Source organism: Pleurodeles waltl, chromosome 8, assembly GCF_031143425.1.
Source record: "Pleurodeles waltl isolate 20211129_DDA chromosome 8, aPleWal1.hap1.20221129, whole genome shotgun sequence".
NCBI lineage: Eukaryota > Metazoa > Chordata > Amphibia > Caudata > Salamandridae > Pleurodeles > Pleurodeles waltl.
Window position 1 is genome coordinate 688625834 of NC_090447.1, and position 21648 is coordinate 688647481.

The 21648-nt window shown below is 46.6% G+C and overlaps 1 protein-coding gene across 4 annotated transcripts in view; it reads left to right on the forward strand.

Moving 5' to 3' along the window:
- PCYT1B (phosphate cytidylyltransferase 1B, choline) overlaps positions 1-21648 on the forward strand; it is a 1028131-nt gene that overhangs the window by 180260 nt on the left and 826223 nt on the right. The window contains exon 1 of one of the 4 annotated variants that reach the window (XM_069204813.1): positions 16331-16368. The exons of the other annotated variants lie outside the window; for them this stretch is intronic. Within the exon in view, the coding sequence (XP_069060914.1) occupies positions 16342-16368 (27 nt within the window). The 5' untranslated portion in view covers positions 16331-16341. Of the gene's footprint in view, positions 1-16330; positions 16369-21648 lie in introns of those variants that run through there. 4 annotated transcript variants of the gene reach the window in all.

Here is a 21648-nt window from a genome sequence, read left to right on the forward strand (position 1 = left end):
TCATCATGATAATGGACACACACCAAAATTAATTAATAGCTCCATGCGCTTGAGGTTGATCCAGCTTAATGATCTACACCTAACTTATATGATCCCACTGTGGTTTAAATAAGCTGGTAAGATTACCCAAGCTAGCTCCTTTCGTTGTTCCTCACTGGATGCATACTTTTTCCATGTGGTCTAGTCCTGTCCTGTGATGGGCCAATGCTGGCGGAAGATTGAGCAAGAACTCTCATCAGTCAAGAAGAGGCCACTAGAATGTTCCCGTAGAGTTTCCCTACTGTGCTTGCTAAATTAATTGGGGGGATCAAGAGAGGAGCACATGTTCATTGGGGTAGCTGCACTGGTCACCAAACAAGACATATCCTGGCAATGTAAATTCACAAACTTTCCCTCAGTGGCTCAGTGGTGGGTGGGGGTGGCAGATGTGCTCAATGGGAAAATCCCACCTATGTTGCCAGAGGCTGCCCACGAAAACACAGGAGGATCTTGGGCAAATGGTGGGAATATTATGATTTGATTGGGATGATTGGATATTTTATGTATATGAATGTGCTGTTATCTGTGACACTATAGAACAGACTTTATTTTTATTGGTGTGCGGAAAAACATAAAATGTGTTCATAAAAAAACTGTCATTTAACAGGACAACATCTATCCACCATACACACCACCACCCGAGGCCACCTCCGTGCCCACACCCCCTGTACCTGCCTGTTCATTCTGTATACCTTTTGTAGGAAGTTGGCTCTGTATGTGCTATTTCAAAGTAAGGAATAGCATGCACAGAGTCCAAGGGTTCCCCTTAGAGGTAAAATAGTGGTAAAAAGAGATAATACTAATGCTCTATTTTGTGGTAGTGTGGTCGAGCAGTAGGCTTATCCAAGGAGTAGTGTTAAGCATTTGTTGTACATACACATAGACAATAAATGAGGTACACACACTCAGAGACAAATCCAGCCAATAGGTTTTTGTATAGAAAAATATATTTTCTTAGTTTATTTTAAGAACCACAGGTTCAAATTCTACATGTAATATCTCATTCGAAAGGTATTGCAGGTAAGTACTTTAGGAACTTCAAATCATCAAAATTGCATGTATACTTTTCAAGTTATTCACAAATAGCTGTTTTAAAAGTGGACACAGTGCAATTTTCACAGTTCCTAGGGGAGGTAAGTATTTGTTAGGTTAACCAGGTAAGTAAGACACTTACAGGGCTTAGTTCTTGGTCCAAGGTAGCCCACCGTTGGGGGTTCAGAGCAACCCCAAAGTCACCACACCAGCAGCTCAGGGCCGGTCAGGTGCAGAGTTCAAAGTGGTGCCCAAAACGCATGGGCTAGAATGGAGAGAAGGGGGTGCCCCGGTTCCGGTCTGCTTGCAGGTAAGTACCCGCGTCTTCGGAGGGCAGACCAGGGGGGTTTTGTAGGGCACCGGGGGGGACACAAGCCCACACAGAAATTTCACCCTCAGCAGCGCGGGGGCGGCCGGGTGCAGTGTAGAAACAAGCGTCGGGTTTGTAATGGAAGTCAATGGGAGATCTAGGGATCTCTTCAGCGCTGCAGGCAGGCAAGGGGGGGGTTCCTCGGGGAAACCTCCACTTGGTCAAGGGAGAGGGACTCCTGGGGGTCACTCCTCCAGTGAAAGTCCGGTCCTTCAGGTCCTGGGGGCTGCGGGTGCAGGGTCTCTCCCAGGTGTCGGGACTTAAGATTCAAAGAGTCGCGGTCAGGGGACGCCTCGGGATTCCCTCTGCAGGCGGCGCTGTGGGGGCTCAGGGGGGACAGGTTTTTGTACTCACAGTCTTAGAGTAGTCCTGGGGTCCCTCCTGAGGTGTTGGATCTCCACCAGCCGAGTCGGGGTCGCCGGGTGCAGTGTTGCAAGTCTCACGCTTCTTGCGGGGAGCTTGCAGGGTTCTTTAAAGCTGCTGGAAACAAAGTTGCAGCTTTTCTTGGAGCAGGTCCGCTGTCCTCGGGAGTTTCTTGTCTTTTCGAAGCAGGGGCAGTCCTCAGAGGATGTCGAGGTCGCTGGTCCCTTTGGAAGGCGTCGCTGGAGCAGGATCTTTGGAAGGCAGGAGACAGGCCGGTGAGTTTCTGGAGCCAAGGCAGTTGTCGTCTTCTGGTCTTCCTCTGCAGGGGTTTTTCAGCTAGGCAGTCCTTCTTCTTGTAGTTGCAGGAATCTAATTTTCTAGGGTTCAGGGTAGCCCTTAGATACTAAATTTAAGGGCGTGTTTAGGTCTGGGGGGTTAGTAGCCAATGGCTACTAGCCCTGAGGGTGGGTACACCCTCTTTGTGCCTCCTCCCAAGGGGAGGGGGTCACAATCCTAACCCTATTGGGGGAATCCTCCATCTGCAAGATGGAGGATTTCTAAAAGTTAGAGTCACTTCAGCTCAGGACACCTTAGGGGCTGTCCTGACTGGCCAGTGACTCCTCCTTGTTGCTTTCTTTGTTCCCTCCAGCCTTGCCGCCAAAAGTGGGGGCCGTGGCCGGAGGGGGCGGGCAACTCCACTAAGCTGGAGTGCCCTGCTGGGCTGTGACAAAGGGGTGAGCCTTTGAGGCTCACCGCCAGGTGTCACAGCTCCTGCCTGGGGGAGGTGTTAGCATCTCCACCCAGTGCAGGCTTTGTTACTGGCCTCAGAGTGACAAAGGCACTCTCCCCATGGGGCCAGCAACATGTCTCTGGTGTGGCAGGCTACTGGAACTAGTCAGCCTACACAGACAGTCGGTTAAGTTTCAGGGGGCACCTCTAAGGTGCCCTCTGTGGTGTATTTTACAATAAAATGTACACTGGCATCAGTGTGCATTTATTGTGCTGAGAAGTTTGATACCAAACTTCCCAGTTTTCAGTGTAGCCATTATGGTGCTGTGGAGTTCGTGTTTGACAGACTCCCAGACCATATACTCTTATGGCTACCCTGCACTTACAATGTCTAAGGTTTTGTTTAGACACTGTAGGGGTACCATGCTCATGCACTGGTACCCTCACCTATGGTATAGTGCACCCTGCCTTAGGGCTGTAAGGCCTGCTAGAGGGGTGTCTTACCTATACTGCATAGGCAGTGAGAGGCTGGCATGGCACCCTGAGGGGAGTGCCATGTCGACTTACTCGTTTTGTCCTCACTAGCACACACAAGCTGGCAAGCAGTGTGTCTGTGCTGAGTGAGAGGTCTCCAGGGTGGCATAAGACATGCTGCAGCCCTTAGCGACCTTCCTTGGCATCAGGGCCCTTGGTACTAGAAGTACCAGTTACAAGGGACTTATCTGGATGCCAGGGTCTGCCAATTGTGGATACAAAAGTACAGGTTAGGGAAAGAACACTGGTGCTGGGGCCTGGTTAGCAGGCCTCAGCACACTTTCAATTGTAAACATAGCATCAGCAAAGGCAAAAAGTCAGGGGGCAACCATGCCAAGGAGGCATTTCCTTACACAACCCCCCCCCCAAACGAAAGAGGATGAGACTAACCTTTCCCAAGAGAGTCTTCATTTTCTAAGTGGAAGAACCTGGAAAGGCCATCTGCATTGGCATGGGCAGTCCCAGGTCTGTGTTCCACTATAAAGTCCATTCCCTGTAGGGAGATGGACCACCTCAACAGTTTAGGATTTTCACCTTTCATTTGCATCAGCCATTTGAGAGGTCTGTGGTCAGTTTGAACTAGGAAGTGAGTCCCAAAGAGGTATGGTCTCAGCTTCTTCAGGGACCAAACCACAGCAAAGGCCTCCCTCTCAATGGCACTCCAACGCTGCTCCCTGGGGAGTAACCTCCTGCTAATGAAAGCAACAGGCTGGTCAAGGCCATCATCATTTGTTTGGGACAAAACTGCCCCTATCCCATGTTCAGAGGCATCAGTCTGCACAATGAACTGCTTAGAATAATCTGGAGCTTTTAGAACTGGTGCTGAGCACATTGCTTGTTTCAGGGTGTCAAAGGCCTGTTGGCATTCCACAGTCCAGTTCACTTTCTTGGGCATTTTCTTGGAGGTGAGTTCAGTGAGGGCTGTCACAATGGATCCATATCCCTTCACAAACCTCCTGTAATACCCAGTCAAGCCAAGGAATGCCCTGACTTGAGTCTGGGTTTTTGGAGCTACCCAGTCCAGAATAGTCTGGATCTTGGGTTGGAGTGGCTGAACTTGGCCTCCACCTACAAGGTGTCCCAAGTAAACCACAGTTCCCTGCCCTATCTGGCATTTGGATGCCTTGATAGAGAGGCCTGCAGATTGCAGAGCCTTCAAAACCTTCTTCAGGTGGACCAGGTGATCCTGCCAGGTTTAGCTAAAGACAGCAATATCATCAAGATAAGCTGTGCTAAAGGACTCCAAGCCAGCAAGGACTTGATTCACCAACCTTTGGAAGGTGGCAGGGGCATTCTTTAAACCAAAGGGCATAACAGTAAACTGATAATGCCCATCAGGTGTGGAGAATGCTGTTTTCTCTTTTGCTCCAGGTGCCATTTTTATTTGCCAGTACCCTGCTGTCAAGTCAAAGGTACTTAAGAATTTGGCAGGACCTAATTTGTCTATGAGCTCATCAGCTCTTGGAATTGGATGAGCATCTGTCTTGGTGACAGAATTGAGCCCTCTGTAGTCCACACAAAACCTCATCTCTTTCTTTCCATCTTTGGTGTGAGGTTTGGGGACTAAGACCACTGGGCTAGCCCAGGGGCTGTCAGAGCGCTCAATTACTCCCAATTCCAGCATCTTGTGGACTTCCACCTTGATGCTTTCCTTAACATGGTCAGACTGTCTAAAGATTTTGTTCTTGACAGGCATGCTGTCTCCTGTGTCCACATCATGGGTACACAGGTGTGTCTGACCAGGGGTTAAGGAGAAGAGTTCAGGAAACTGTTGTAGGACTCTCCTACAATCAGCTTGCTGTTGGCCAGAGAGGGTGTCTGAGTAGATCACTCCATCTACCGTGCCATCTTTTGGGTCTGATGACAGAAGATCAGGGAGAGGTTCACTCTCTGCCTCCTGATCCTCATCTGTTACCATCAACAGATTGACATCAGCCCTGTCATGGAAGAGCTTAAGGCGGTTCACATGGATCACCCTCTTGGGGCTCCTGCTTGTGCCCAGGTCCACCAGGTAGGTGACCTGACTCTTCCTTTCTAGTACTGGGTAAGGGCCACTCCATTTGTCCTGGAGTGCCCTGGGAGCCACAGGCTCCAGAACCCAGACTTTCTGCCCTGGTTGGAACTCAACCAGTGCAGCCTTTTGGTCATACCAAAACTTCTGGAGCTGTTGGCTGGCCTCAAGGTTTTTGGTTGCCTTTTCCATGTACTCTGCCATTCTAGAGCGAAGGCCAAGTACATAGTCCACTATGTCTTGCTTAGGCTCATGGAGAGGTCTCTCCCAGCCTTCTTTAACAAGAGCAAGTGGTCCTCTTACAGGATGACCAAACAGAAGTTCAAAGGGTGAGAATCCTACTCCCTTCTGTGGCACCTCTCTGTAAGCGAAAAGCAGACATGGCAAGAGGACATCCCATCTCCTTTTGAGCTTTTCTGGGAGCCCCATGATCATGCCTTTTAATGTCTTGTTGAATCTCTCAACCAAGCCATTAGTTTGTGGATGGTATGGTGTAGTGAATTTATAAGTCACTCCACACTCATTCCACATGTGCTTTAGGTATGCTGACATGAAGTTGGTACCTCTGTCAGACACCACCTCCTTAGGGAAACCCACTCTGGTAAAGATACCAATGAGGGCCTTGGCTACTGCAGGGGCAGTAGTTGACCTAAGGGGAATAGCTTCAGGATACCTGGTAGCATGATCCACTACTACCAGGATATACATATTTCCTGAGGCTGTGGGAGGTTCTAGTGGACCAACTATGTCCACACCCACTCTTTCAAAGGGAACCCCCACCACTGGAAGTGGAATGAGGGGGGCCTTTGGATGTCCACCTGTCTTACCACTGGCTTGACAGGTGGGGCAGGAGAGGCAAAACTCCTTAACCATGTTGGACATATTGGGCCAGTAGAAGTGGTTGACTAACCTCTCCCACGTCTTGGTTTGTCCCAAATGTCCAGCAAGGGGAATGTCATGGGCCAATGTTAGGATGAACTTCCTGAACAGCTGAGGCACTACCACTCTCCTAGTGGCACCAGGTTTGGGGTCTCTGGCCTCAGTGTACAGGAGTCCATCTTCCCAATAGACCCTATGCGTTCCATTTTTCTTGCCTTTGGACTCTTCAGCAGCTTGCTGCCTAAGGCCTTCAAGAGAGGGACAGGTTTCTTGTCCCTTACACAGCTCCTCCCTTGAGGGTCCCCCTGGGCCTAAGAGCTCAACCTGATAAGGTTCAAGCTCCAAAGGCTCAGTTCCCTCAGAGGGCAGAACTTCTTCCTGAGAAGAGAGGTTCCCTTTCTTTTGCTGTGTTGCAGTTGGTTTCCCAACTGACTTTCCTGTTCTCTTGGTAGGCTGGGCCATTCTTCCAGACTCCAGCTCTACTTGTTCACCCTGTGCCTTGCATTGTGCTCTTGTTTTCACACACACCAGTTCAGGGATACCCAGCATTGCTGCATGGGTTTTTAGTTCTACCTCAGCCCATGCTGAGGACTCCAGGTCATTTCCAAGCAGACAGTCCACTGGGATATTTGAGGAGACCACCACCTGTTTCAGGCCATTGACCCCTCCCCATTCTAAAGTAACCATTGCCATGGGATGTACTTTTCTCTGATTGTCAGCGTTGGTGACTGTGTAAGTTTTTCCAGTCAGGTATTGGCCAGGGGAAACCAGTTTCTCTGTCACCATGGTGACACTGGCACCTGTATCCCTCAGGCCCTCTATTCTAGTCCCATTAATTAAGAGTTGCTGTCTGTATTTTTGCATGTTAGGCGGCCAGACAGCTAGTGTGGCTAAATCCACCCCACCCTCAGAAACTAGAATAGCTTCAGTGTGGACCCTGATTTGCTCTGGGCACACTGTTGATCCCACTTGGAGACTAGCCATACCAGTGTTACCTGGATGGGAGTTTGGAGTGGAACCTTTCTTGGGACAGGCCTTGTCTCCAGTTTGGTGTCCATGCTGTTTACAGCTGTGACACCAGGCCTTTTTGGGATCAAAGTTTTTACCCTTGTACCCATTGTTTTGTGAAGAGGCTCTGGGCCCACCCTCCTGTGCAGGTTTTTGGGGGCCTGTAGAAGACTCTTTACTATTTTTAGTTTTGGTTGTCTCATCACCCTTCCCCTGGGGAGTCTTTGTGACCCCTTTCTTTTGGTCACCCCCTGTTGAAGTCTTGGACACCCTTGTCTTGACCCAATGGTCCGCCTTCTTTCCCAATTCTTGGGGAGAAATTGGTCCTAGGTCTACCAGATGCTGATGCAGTTTATCATTGAAACAATTACTCAATAGGTGTTCTTTCACAAATAAATTGTACAGCCCATCATAATTACTTACACCACTGCCTTGAATCCAACCATCTAGTGTTTTCACTGAGTAGTCAACAAAGTCAACCCAGGTCTGGCTCGAGGATTTTTGAGCCCCCCTGAACCTAATCCTGTACTCCTCAGTGGAGAATCCAAAGCCCTCAATCAGGGTACCCTTCATGAGGTCATAAGATTCTGCATCTTTTCCAGAGAGTGTGAGGAGTCTATCCCTACACTTTCCAGTGAACATTTCCCAAAGGAGAGCACCCCAGTGAGATCTGTTCACTTTTCTGGTTACACAAGCCCTCTCAAAAGCTGTGAACCACTTGGTGATGTCATCACCATCTTCAAATTTTGTCACAATGCCTTTGGGGATTTTTAACATGTCAGGAGAATCTCTGACCCAATTTATATTGCTGCCACCATTGATGGGTCCTAGGCCCATCTCTTGTCTTTCCCTTTCTATGGCTAGGAGCTGTCTCTCTAAAGCCAATCTTTTGGCCATCCTGGCTAAAAGGAGGTCATCTTCACTGAGAGCATCCTCAGTGATTTCAGAAATGTGGGACCCTCCTGTGAGGGACTCACTATTTCTGACTAACACAGTTGGAGACAGGACTTGAGGGGTCCTGTTCTCCCTATTTAGGACTGGAGGAGGGACATTGGCCTCCAAGTCACTAATTTCTTCCTCTGTGAGGTCATCATCAGAGGGGTTGGCTTTTTCAAACTCTGCCAACAGCTCCTGGAGCTGAATTTTGGTAGGTCTGGAGCCAATGGTTATTTTTTTGATATTACAGAGAGACCTTAGCTCCCTCATCTTAAGATGGAGGTAAGGTGTGGTGTCGAGTTCCACCACATTCATCTCTGTATCAGACATTATTTTGCTAAGAGTTGGAAGACTTTTTAAAGAATCTAAAACTGTTTCTAGAATCTAATTTCAAACTTTTAACAAACTTTTAAACTCTAAAAAACAATGCTAAACAGGGACTTAACACACAAGGCCCTAGCAGGACTTTTAAGAATTTAGAAAAATTTCAAATTGCAAAAATGAATTTCTAATGACAATTTTGGAATTTGTCGTGTGATCAGGTATTGGCTGAGTAGTCCAGCAAATGCAAAGTCTTGTACCCCACCGCTGATCCACCAATGTAGGAAGTTGGCTCTGTATGTGCTATTTCAAAGTAAGGAATAGCATGCACAGAGTCCAAGGGTTCCCCTTAGAGGTAAAATAGTGGTAAAAAGAGATAATACTAATGCTCTATTTTGTGGTAGTGTGGTCGAGCAGTAGGCTTATCCAAGGAGTAGTGTTAAGCATTTGTTGTACATACACATAGACAATAAATGAGGTACACACACTCAGAGACAAATCCAGCCAATAGGTTTTTGTATAGAAAAATATCTTTTCTTAGTTTATTTTAAGAACCACAGGTTCAAATTCTACATGTAATATCTCATTCGAAAGGTATTGCAGGTAAGTACTTTAGGAACTTCAAATCATCAAAATTGCATGTATACTTTTCAAGTTATTCACAAATAGCTGTTTTAAAAGTGGACACAGTGCAATTTTCACAGTTCCTAGGGGAGGTAAGTATTTGTTAGGTTAACCAGGTAAGTAAGACACTTACAGGGCTTAGTTCTTGGTCCAAGGTAGCCCACCGTTGGGGGTTCAGAGCAACCCCAAAGTCACCACACCAGCAGCTCAGGGCCGGTCAGGTGCAGAGTTCAAAGTGGTGCCCAAAACGCATGGGCTAGAATGGAGAGAAGGGGGTGCCCCGGTTCCGGTCTGCTTGCAGGTAAGTACCCGCGTCTTCGGAGGGCAGACCAGGGGGGTTTTGTAGGGCACCGGGGAGGACACAAGCCCACACAGAAATTTCACCCTCAGCAGCGCGGGGGCGGCCGGGTGCAGTGTAGAAACAAGCGTCGGGTTTGTAATGGAAGTCAATGGGAGATCTAGGGATCTCTTCAGCGCTGCAGGCAGGCAAGGGGGGGGTTCCTCGGGGAAACCTCCACTTGGTCAAGGGAGAGGGACTCCTGGGGGTCACTCCTCCAGTGAAAGTCCGGTCCTTCAGGTCCTGGGGGCTGCGGGTGCAGGGTCTCTCCCAGGTGTCGGGACTTAAGATTCAAAGAGTCGCGGTCAGGGGACGCCTCGGGATTCCCTCTGCAGGCGGCGCTGTGGGGGCTCAGGGGGGACAGGTTTTTGTACTCACAGTCTTAGAGTAGTCCTGGGGTCCCTCCTGAGGTGTTGGATCTCCACCAGCCGAGTCGGGGTCGCCGGGTGCAGTGTTGCAAGTCTCACGCTTCTTGCGGGGAGCTTGCAGGGTTCTTTAAAGCTGCTGGAAACAAAGTTGCAGCTTTTCTTGGAGCAGGTCCGCTGTCCTCTGGAGTTTCTTGTCTTTTCGAAGCAGGGGCAGTCCTCAGAGGATGTCGAGGTCGCTGGTCCCTTTGGAAGGCGTCGCTGGAGCAGGATCTTTGGAAGGCAGGAGACAGGCCGGTGAGTTTCTGGAGCCAAGGCAGTTGTCGTCTTCTGGTCTTCCTCTGCAGGGGTTTTTCAGCTAGGCAGTCCTTCTTCTTGTAGTTGCAGGAATCTAATTTTCTAGGGTTCAGGGTAGCCCTTAAATACTAAATTTAAGGGCGTGTTTAGGTCTGGGGGGTTAGTAGCCAATGGCTACTAGCCCTGAGGGTGGGTACACCCTCTTTGTGCCTCCTCCCAAGGGGAGGGGGTCACAATCCTAACCCTATTGGGGGAATCCTCCATATGCAAGATGGAGGATTTCTAAAAGTTAGAGTCACTTCAGCTCAGGACACCTTAGGGGCTGTCCTGACTGGCCAGTGACTCCTCCTTGTTGCTTTCTTTGTTCCCTCCAGCCTTGCCGCCAAAAGTGGGGGCCGTGGCCGGAGGGGGCGGGCAACTCCACTAAGCTGGAGTGCCCTGCTGGGCTGTGACAAAGGGGTGAGCCTTTGAGGCTCACCGCCAGGTGTCACAGCTCCTGCCTGGGGGAGGTGTTAGCATCTCCACCCAGTGCAGGCTTTGTTACTGGCCTCAGAGTGACAAAGGCACTCTCCCCATGGGGCCAGCAACATGTCTCTGGTGTGGCAGGCTGCTGGAACTAGTCAGCCTACACAGACAGTCGGTTAAGTTTCAGGGGGCACCTCTAAGGTGCCCTCTGTGGTGTATTTTACAATAAAATGTACACTGGCATCAGTGTGCATTTATTGTGCTGAGAAGTTTGATACCAAACTTCCCAGTTTTCAGTGTAGCCATTATGGTGCTGTGGAGTTCGTGTTTGACAGACTCCCAGACCATATACTCTTATGGCTACCCTGCACTTACAATGTCTAAGGTTTTGTTTAGACACTGTAGGGGTACCATGCTCATGCACTGGTACCCTCACCTATGGTATAGTGCACCCTGCCTTAGGGCTGTAAGGCCTGCTAGAGGGGTGTCTTACCTATACTGCATAGGCAGTGAGAGGCTGGCATGGCACCCTGAGGGGAGTGCCATGTCGACTTACTCGTTTTGTCCTCACTAGCACACACAAGCTGGCAAGCAGTGTGTCTGTGCTGAGTGAGAGGTCTCCAGGGTGGCATAAGACATGCTGCAGCCCTTAGCGACCTTCCTTGGCATCAGGGCCCTTGGTACTAGAAGTACCAGTTACAAGGGACTTATCTGGATGCCAGGGTCTGCCAATTGTGGATACAAAAGTACAGGTTAGGGAAAGAACACTGGTGCTGGGGCCTGGTTAGCAGGCCTCAGCACACTTTCAATTGTAAACATAGCATCAGCAAAGGCAAAAAGTCAGGGGGCAACCATGCCAAGGAGGCATTTCCTTACACCTTTCATCAGTCTAACAAGTACAGGCTTTATGGAGGGATATTTATTTCATTGTGTTGCAGAGATATTCCCATCTTCAACTTAGTTATCCCTGTTTCATTCACTTCTGCTTCTTAGATATGTACGCAGAGGAGTCCAGAAATTCCTAGTGCAAGATTTCAGTGGTAAGGTGTCATCATATTTATCTGTTTCCATTGCAGAATGTCATATCCTTCATCAAATCTTGATTATTCAGTGCCCTGCATCTTTGCCAATGAATTTCAACACTTTGTTTAGCTAGCAAGCAAGCAATAGCCCAATAGCTGTAAGCCTCTTGTCCTCCTTTGGTATCTTTTTACCATATCCCAGCAGTGCTATCACTAATGTAGGGAGCAGAGTATGGCCCATAATCCATGAGATTTCTTCTATTACTTTAGTCTGGAATTCTTCCACTGGGGGACAGCTCCAAGCCATATGCATAAAATCTGTGACACAGTGCTGGCACCCCAGATAGCATGGATCTTTCCTTAGTCCTATTGCGTGTAGGCCCGCGAGCATATAATGAATTCTATGTAACAACTTGAAATGCCATATTCTATATTCACTGTCTAATTATATCCTTCATCTCTTTATTCAACAGTATCACTATTACTCATCTCATCAGATATTGCCTGCCCTAAATCACTATCCCACCTTACCCATACCCCACAATCTGGCATCAGTCTTTCACCATTCATCAAGCCACGTTGTTTCATTATCAATTCCCTAGGATAGTTAATTGTTGCATTGCTTTGGGCACTAAGGTGACCTGCATGAGTAAGGGAAACGTGATGAACCACTTTACCTGTACCTGCTATCTTTGCCATTCTGTGACATACACTGCAGAGCCTCCTCATGGAAGGGGCATATTATCCATGGAGATCCTCAGTAGTTTATTGGCCCAGATGAATTTCAATAGTATTGAGCAAGGTTGTTTAAAGAAATACTTTTAGGGTGTCTAGCAGTACTGCTACCACTAGAAGATCAGTGTCTACATGATGTGTGATAAAGAAGAAAGTATGGAAATTATCCACTGTAGGCCGGCCAGTCATGAAACCTGACTGTTCAGGTGACACTAAACCTCCCATGTATGGATACAACCTGTTAGCCATGGCCTTTGTCTAATATTTTAATTTTTAGGTCCAAGAAGGACAGTGGTCTATAAAAAACATAATTTATTGATGTTTTTTTTGGCTTTAGTAAAATAACAACAATCACAGCTTCCTGTAATGCGTCCGGTATGGACCTGTGTACTCAAGCTTTCTTATACATTGTTAATAAATGTGAGAATGCCAGCATATTCTTTAAAGAATTTGGGGTTTAACATATTCAGACCTGGCACCCTACCATTTGAGAACTCATTAATGGCTGTCTTAATTTCTTCTGGGGACAGGACCATGTTTAGTGGTTCACTTTCATTGGCCTCCAACCAAGCCAGTTTAGCCTCTGATAGATATTTCTGCAGGGAAACATCTTCACACTTCTATTATGTTCTATGGTGCACATTTCTGAGCTATTAATAAGGCTAGTTTGCTGCTGGGTCTATCTCCTTTGCCATACTGGTGGGTTTCCGCTTGCTTTCTGTTACAAAATGGATTCCATTCATTTAGCACACCCAAGTTTTTTTTTACCACTCAGTTTTTACTGTGAGCGAGTCTCACTACATGTGTCTCAACTATGGTAATCACATGGCAAATTGAGTGTGCACACTTAAAGCCGGTGGCTGCTCTTTAAAATTAAGCATCTGTGACACAGCTAGGGCAAGGGGCATTTGGCTGTTTACACAGGAATATGTGTGCACACGTGTGCTCATGTGTGTGGGCTGCACGTGTGAGACTACTCTTGTGCACAGCCCGATAACTTCACACAGGTAGCCTGATGCAAAAGGGATAGGCTTTATATATTAGTGGGCACTTATAGGTAAAGTCTGTATGGTTTACTGCTTTGTCTTCAGTGGCACTTTATTATTTGCAAAGCAAGAAATTTGACGTAATGTGCAGTTTAGTTCCTTTAGGCCTGCAAAGTCCCATGAGGTATCAAAATGAGGTGAAACATGTGTGCCAAGAAGGATTATACAGGTCCTAAGCAGATATTTGTATACCTTATGGGTTGTCCGGACTTTTCATATATCCCTGGCTCAGATCAGGATCAGAGCCCAGGCCTTTTGTCACCATGTTGGCCCAAGTTAATTAACTTTCTCCCCAGCAGAGGGATCAAAGACCTCCCCACACAAACAGTAATTAACAGTGCTTCCCTCAGCTCCTGAGGAGGAACAAGTGGGGAAGAAAATCTGCATCTGTCAATTAGCTGTCACACTGTACCAAGGCTGGGGACAGCTCAATCACACTGAACAAAGGCGGAAGCCCAGACAACTGGAGCCAAAACAAAGAGGGATTCTCTTTGAAGTTTTGGTGGGTAAAGTCCTGTCAGTGAGCGGCAGAGCTGAAGTTCCCAAAGTGAAATATGAGGAGTGACTTCAGGACTGCTGCCTCTTGGAATGCCCAGTCATGCTGTTCAGGAGGGCTGGGACATTGGTGAAGAGGTGATTTGACATCCAAGGATTGGCCAAGGGTGCCTTGCTTCTATAACTTTTCTCCCCATTTAAAAACCCTCTTGCACAAGGGAGAAAATGCTTTTCATTATTTTTATTGGGACTGTGACGGCGGCAAAGGTCATGAACAACTGGAAAGAGAATCCTGTGATGCCCAAAAAGACTACGGACTGTGTCCCAGTTTATACCAGGACCAGTGGGTGTCTCCAAAGGCCAATGAGGCTGCCCCCTTACATCCCCCGAGAACCAGTTGGGGGAAATACCTGGACTTCTACACTCCAGAATGAGGAGAGGTGCACCAGAGACAAAGATCAGGAGAAAACCTGGTGCAGGGAGCCAGTGGAATCAACTTTCTGCAAAGTACACTGTCTGGGAGTTGAGGAGGTCTGCTAAAACAGATCTTGGAGGCTAGAGCGTTCCACCAGGAGTAAAATGAGTTCAGGAACTTTGAAATTGTCCCATCAGGGTCCAAATTATGGAGTTTAAGGTTTGTGACCTTTGTCCCCACCCCCCTGAAAAGCCAAGCATATGGCGCTCTGCTAATTTTCCTAAAATCTCCCCCAGGGTGGGCTGTGGCCCAGTGGTTGTCATGAAATATAAATGTAAATTTTAACCAGTGAGGGGGCATGTGTGGAGTCCCCTCTCTATCTCCCCAGAGGCTGACTCAACAGAAATAGGAAACACCGCTGCACCCCCTAGGAAGAAGAAAGGGGTCCAAGGCCTCATCTCTGGGCCCCAGGAGCATAGAGACTGTTAGAGTGCCATCATGGCCTCTCCCTCAACTGCAGTGGGCAGAACCCCCACCCTCCATGCCGGTGTCTGGGGGACCAGGACAACCACCACAAAGGAAATGCAAAGAATACTCATTGCCTGCAGCAGCAATCAGTGGAGGAGAGCACTGCCAGCTCCGGTGCCAGCAAAGGAGAATGCTGCTTAGTCAGGGAGCCGGTCAGGGCAGCCGAGGGTGGGATCTCCAAGCTGCTGTTAACAAAGTTGCCATGTGGAGTGCCTGGGTGGCACCACCGTGCAGCAAGAGTCTATGTGGTAAAAAAAGGAAAAGCGTCTCTCTTCAGCTCAGCGGGAATGTCAGTCGTTAAACATTCATTGCTCCTGGAGGAGTGCCCCGTAATGCTCTGTGGGGCTAATTTGCATAAAGTTCTGCTATGTGTGGTGGCCCTATAATAGGCAAGCACACCATCAACATCTCAAAGCATGGCAAGACTGCAGGAGGATAGCAGCCCCCCCCAAGGATTGTTTAAAACCTAACCATACATTTCATGATTTTCAAAGCATTCCCAAGAATGGAGCTTTTGCACTGCAGTTGGATGTGCATTTCTCTTTAGGGGCTGGTTCTGTGGTTAAATATCTAATGTGGCCTGAAGATGTACAAAAGACACAGGCATGTGCTCAATGCGATTTTGATCAATGATGGAATGCTTTATTGGCAAAGTTTTATTGACCTTGCAGTATATATGATTATTGACTATAGTGAAAGGGTGATGATGTTTAACATGTGGTTTGTTTGTCTTTTACCAGTGGCGAACTTTGATAAATCTAATAGGCTTATCTTATATGCTGTGATGAATCCTAATAAAGCCAATAGGCCTGTTTTATTTAAAGTGATAACCCCCTATATTGTGTTGTGTTATCGAATATAGGTAGGGCGGAGTACTGTGATATTGGGGGTCATGTCCCTTTAGGGGTCAAATGTGATTTCATAATGTAATCCAAGATATTTTGATCTGTTTATGTATATATTTGTAAGTTAATGTATAATATTTATTAGTGTGTGTGTAATAAATGTACCTTTCCTTTTCTAAAGAAAAACTGCTTACTGGGCAATCATTTGTTGATTGTTATTATTGCTTATCAGCGAATGGTAATTACTAGCCACATAACCTCCCTTGAGTAGACCTTGGACTGCTCTGCTTTGCTACCCAAGAGAGTCAAACACTACAATGGGGTGCTGGGTTCTCAGTAAGGGGAAATTGTGGACCTGTTACTTGCACAGACCTAAAACCCTGCCCTACTAATAATCACATTTCTTGCACTTCCCTAGGTACTTGGGCCCAGTTTTATCAAGCCTTTGTGTTGTTCTTGTATTTCTCAAAGCAACACAAGGATAACACCAAGGCTTCACTAATATTTACAAAGCCACTCAAGGGCCGATTTGAGCATCCTTGCATGGCTTTGTAAAGAAATGAAATGCAACACAGCGACTTTTTATGCGTTTAGTTGCATTTCAAACTGGCAAGTGTTCCATGGCTGGAACATGGGTGTTCCCATGCATCCATCCATGGATTTGGCACATTCTCAGATTTACTAAAGCTTGTAAATGGGAATGTTGTAAACCTGGGAATGTGTCAAAATGCTATGTCTTCCCCAGTGAGGCATAACATGGAGAAATGTATATTGCTTTTTTAATGGGTTGATATACCTCCAGAGATCCATCAGGTGGCAGATCTGCGTATGTTTATTGGTTGACTACACTGCATGCAAAAAGTTCCTTGGCGATGTGATGGATATTTCATTGGATACATCAAGGATAATGTTAATATCTCCTTTACAGAGCATTGTGTTTGTGAGATGAGCACCTTTTCATCAAAAACTGAGGTATGTTTGCGTTTAGTTCATATGTGTTTATGATGGTCAGCCTTTCTTGTCCAATTGTGCCCTTTAGGAATAGGTATCTTTCCTCAAGGTCGATAATACAATCAATACGACTAAAATGTACTGTGCACTTAATTAGGATCGCCACCTCTCTTCAGGAAGAACTTCTGGAAGTGAAATATCAATGTGTACCTCACCGACGGGCAAAACCTCTTTCAGAAAATATAGATACGTCTGTTTCCTGGAGGTTGGTCTCATTAACATGGTGCAGCTTTAAGAAAAAAAAGAAAATGCCGAGCCTATTTTAGTCTATTACGTACCTGCACATTCCAAGTAATTAGTTTGAGTCTACCCACTGGTATTCAGTTCAGTTAATTGATCTCGTTTATTAGGAATATTTTCAGTTAAACATGATACCATGAAACAACAAACAACAATCACACCAGATTACAAGTAATACCCACAAATACACTAGTAAAAATAACCCCATGCAAATGACTAAAGCAATAGAGCTTTTCTTTTCTCCTTCTTAACCCTTTAGTAAAATTCTACCACCAGTACATATCACATCCAGAAAACGAATCTCGTTTGAAAGGTATTTAGCAGCCAAACACGTTCTAATACTATATTTTAGAACAACAGGTTTTACATGTATTACTTTGTTTAAACTAAATTATACAATCAAGCAAAATGTTTGTTTGTACATTTTCCTCCCTCCAAACATCTACAATAACCTTGGTTTGTTCGAAGCAGCTCAACAAAGGTTGGTGCCGCATTCAGGATTCAGCCCTATTCTAAACCTCAGGATTTCGCATCAAAGCATTCTATTGGGACATTTTTCAACCTAAGGAAAAATTACTTAATCGTTTCAGGAGCTCCGAGAAAGGCATACAGAAGGTCCTGCACTTTACTATAATAGGACTTGTACCCAGCCTGTACTACATGATAAAAAATTCAGCTGCTGTTTTGTGAGATTTAAAATAGAACCAATATTGGGTAAATCTAAAGTCATACAGGTATAAATAAAGTGTATTTTGCGTACCAAATTAGAACAATCTAGTTCACTATTTAGTAGTTCTCTATAACTAAGGATAGCGATCTTCTCTTGTTTCTAGGTTGATAAATTGTTTAGTTAGTGGGAGATTGATATTTAGCGATACAAGTGAAGGGTGTTAAATTCAGTTCAGTACGAATTCCTTGAACCATTGAAGTCTTTGGTGAATTTAAAAGTATCTTTAGGCAAAAGCTCTCACGATGGTCTCCATTAATTTTCCCATCAAGACTAAGCAGCTTGCTACTATATAATAATAGAGGCTGAATCATGTCTTTTTAACCTTTTAACAGGACAGGCCATGGAAGATCCTCCATAGGTGTAGTAAGCTTTTTTTAGCCTGCCAATTAGTGCTGAGACCCAACCCTGGCGCCTGCATTTTTCGACAACTTGCTCAAATACTGTGCCATTCAATGCACCTGTAGTGTCACAACTCTTGCACACCTACATGGCCCGGTCGACGCATGGCTTTGACCCATAACCTCAATTGACCATACTGTAAATCAGAATAACATAATATGATTAATCCACCCTGATGTGACATAGGGCGTATACCAGTTTTTCAACAAGACAGGGTCTCTTCTACCCGCCTATCCCAGCGGCGATAAAGCTTATCTTTGTTATTTGGCTGAATATCATGAGATTAACCATAAATGTCATTGCATTCCAGTCTGTATTTCGCCATGACCTCCAGTTGTTTAGTGGCCCCTTCTAATGACTCATCATTTACCAGACTGCAGCATCAGTTGTCATCTCAAAGTCTTGTTGGTGTGGTTAACAGCTCCCCCGAGGGCTTCTTACCAATGCCCCAAAGTGATCTGAAAGTTCACTTTGCAAGGAGTCTATCTAGCAAGTTTCAGTCACTGTCCTGCATTGAGTTTAGAGATGCTACCACTATATCATTGTTGTTGTCTTTTTAGGCTGCAACTGAACAAACACCAATGCAGCTTTAGCGTACATAAAGAACAAATATCTATCCTTCTCTTTGACCTTGAGTAAAGTCTTGGTATTGCAAGATGTTCATTCCATTGTGTTGCAAAGCTCTTTCCTATTCTCTTGCCAACATCAGCATCACATCTTGATCCCATTAATTTAACAGTCTAGCAATGAAGGACGCTGACAGTGGTGGCCTCAGTGCCAGTAGTCAATGCGCCCTCTCTGCCAGAGATTTGATCCTCCCCAGAGGGCCTGATTCACAAAGGAAAACTTACATCAAAAGTCTAACTTTAGAAATGAAGTCTAAGTTTAGACCTAAAGACTAACTTTACATCTGAAGTCTAACTTAAAACCTGAAGCCTTAGTTAAGGTCAGAAGACTAAGCTTAGACCAAAAGCCTAACTTAGATCAAAAGTCTAACTTTATTACTTTTTGGTATTCTTTGGTATGTTTTCAAGATGTTGGACTTGGAATGGACTGGGCTATTACTTCAACATCAGCAATCTTAAATGTGAGTGCAGTGGGGAAGGAACTGGTTGTCCAAGAGGCCATCATGGTCGAGGGCACTCTTGTAACCATGGGTGAAGCCACATTTCACTTGATTTGTTTCCAAAATCAAATTCTCTTCAACTTGAAATCACATCCTGAAGTACTCCTTACAAAACACCCACACGTCGAAGTGTGTTCCACTTCATATACAACTGAATACTATCCCTGCTCCTGCAAACCACAAAATCGGCGGGGGGGGGCAATGCAGCACATGTATCCTGACAGTTTACAACATCTGAGATATGGAAGAAATTCTGGGAAGAGTTTGTGTGAAAATAGAAGACTCATCTGGGTCAATTACCAATGGTTTTGGGCCAAACCGCATCAGAATATTCCACAATTAGTAGACTCCGTTTAAAGACTGTAGGAAAGTACCATCTTTCTTGGCATGTTACCTCCATTTTACCTGTATGTCAGTATGTTTTTGCCTGTCTCACTGGGATCCTGCTGGTCAGGACCCCAGTGCTCATAGTTTATGGCCTAATTTGTGTGTCTGTGTAGTGCTAAACTGCGTCACTGAGGCTCTGCTAATCAGAACCTCAGTGCTTATGCTCTCTCTGCTTTTAAATTTGTCACTATAGGCTAGTGACTTCATTTACCAATTTCAATTGGCACACTGGACCCCCTTATAAGTTCCTAGTATATGGTACCTTGGTACCCAGGGCATTGGGGTTCCAGGAGAGCCTTATGGGCTGCAGCATTTCTTTTGCCATCCATAAGGAGCTCAGACAAACCCTTTCACAGGACTGCCACTGCAGCCTGCGTGAAGTAGGGCACACATTATTTCACAGCCATTTTCACTGCACTCAAGTAACTTATAAGTCACCTATATGTCTAACCTTCATTTAATGAAGGCTAGGTGCAAAGTTACTAAGTGTGAGGGTACCCTTGCACTAGCAAAGGTGCCCCCACATAGTTCAGGGCCAATTCCCAGAACTTTGTGAGTGTGGAATGCCATTACACGTGTGCACCACATATAGGTCAATACCTATATGTAGCTTCACAATGGTAACCCCGAATTTGGCCATGTAAGGTGTCTACGATCATGGAATTGTCCCCCCATTCCAAATCTGGTAATGGGGAGCCAATTCCGTGCATCCTGGGGGCTCCACCATGGACCAAACCAGCTCTCTGAGGCTTGCAGTGCAGCTACAGCTGCTGCCACCTCACAGACAGGGTTCTGGTCTCCTGGGGTCTGAGCAGCTCAGTCCCAGGAAGGCAGAACAAAGCATTTCCTTTGGGATCAGGGTGTTACATCCTCTCCCTTTGGAAATAGGTGTAACAGGCTGGGAAGGGGTAGCGTCCCCCAGCCTCTGGAAATGCTTTGAAAGGCACAGATGGTGCCCTCCTTGCATAAACCAGTCTACACCGGTTCAGGGACCCCTTGTCCCTGCTCTGGCGCGAAACTGGACAAAGGAAAGGGGAATGACCACTCCAGTGTCCATCACCACCCTAGGGGTGGTGCCCAGAGCTCCTCCAGTGTGTCCTAGACTTCAGCCATCTTGCTTTGCAAGGTGTGGGGACACTCTCTAGGCCTCTGAGCTGCCAGTGCCAGCAGGTGGCATCAGAGACCCCTCCTGATAGGTCCATACCTGATAAGGTATCCTATCCCCCTCCCAGGGCTATTTAGGGTCTCTCCTCTGGGTTCTTTTCAGATTCTACTTGCAAGTTTTCAGCAGGAATCTTCTGCAACTACTACTTCATCCTCTGACCTCGGATCAACCGCAGACTGCTCCAGGAACCGCTGTAACAGCAACAAAGTATCCAGAAGGGCTACTTTTTCTCTGCAACTTCAGCTTCGACAGCAACTGCAACAGTTTCCACGGTGTGCATGCTCTGGGGACTTTCTGTCTTCATCCTGCACTAGAAGGACTGAAGAAATCTCAAGTGAAGTGAGGGAGTCACTTCCCTGCTCACGCAGGCACCTTCTAAGTCGACGACCGATTCTCTTGGACTCCTCTCCTGGCAACGAGCATGATCCTTGGAACACAGAGGATGGACCCCATAGAGACAGACTGTCCTGAGGTCCTGCTGTCCCAATTTGGAGGAGGTAAGCCCTTGCCTTTCCTGAGAATGGCAGTACCCCTGTGCACTGTGTCTTCTTCACCTCCTGTAGCCTCTGTGCACTATTTGCAAAATTCCTTTGTGCACAGCCTGGCCAAGGTCCCCAGCACTCTATCCTGCAATGCTCAACTCGCTGAGTTGTTCTCCTGCGGCTTGTAACCTTCCTTTGAAGTGCTGCACCAACTGCATTTTGTACCTCATTTGTCCCCATGTCCTGGGACTCTCGTGGGTGCTATCTGGTGTTCTAAGGGCTCTCTAATGTGCTGAGCTCCCCCTCTTCCCCCTCACACAGAGTTGAGGCCCCCAGGTCCCTCCTGGGTGCAGATAGTACAAACTTGATGCAAAACACGACTTTGCCGGAACCAAGGCTTGTTGGAGGAATCCAGCACCAAAACTCACCTGCATCCAACTTCTCTTCGTGGGACATCCAGTGCATTATGCAGGAATCCGCTGACATCTTCCTTGGGTGCATTTCTGCAGTCTTCGTCCAACTGGGGACTCTTCTTTTGCACCCTCTTCTGGGTTGGCAGGGGCTCCTGTCCTTCCTGGAACTTCTTTTGACTTCTGGACTTGGTCTCCTTCCTTTGCAGGTCTTCAGGTCCAGGAATCCACCATTTGTTGTTTGCAGTCTTGCTTGGTTCTTGCAATAACTCTAATCACAACTTGTAGTGTTTCCTAAGGAA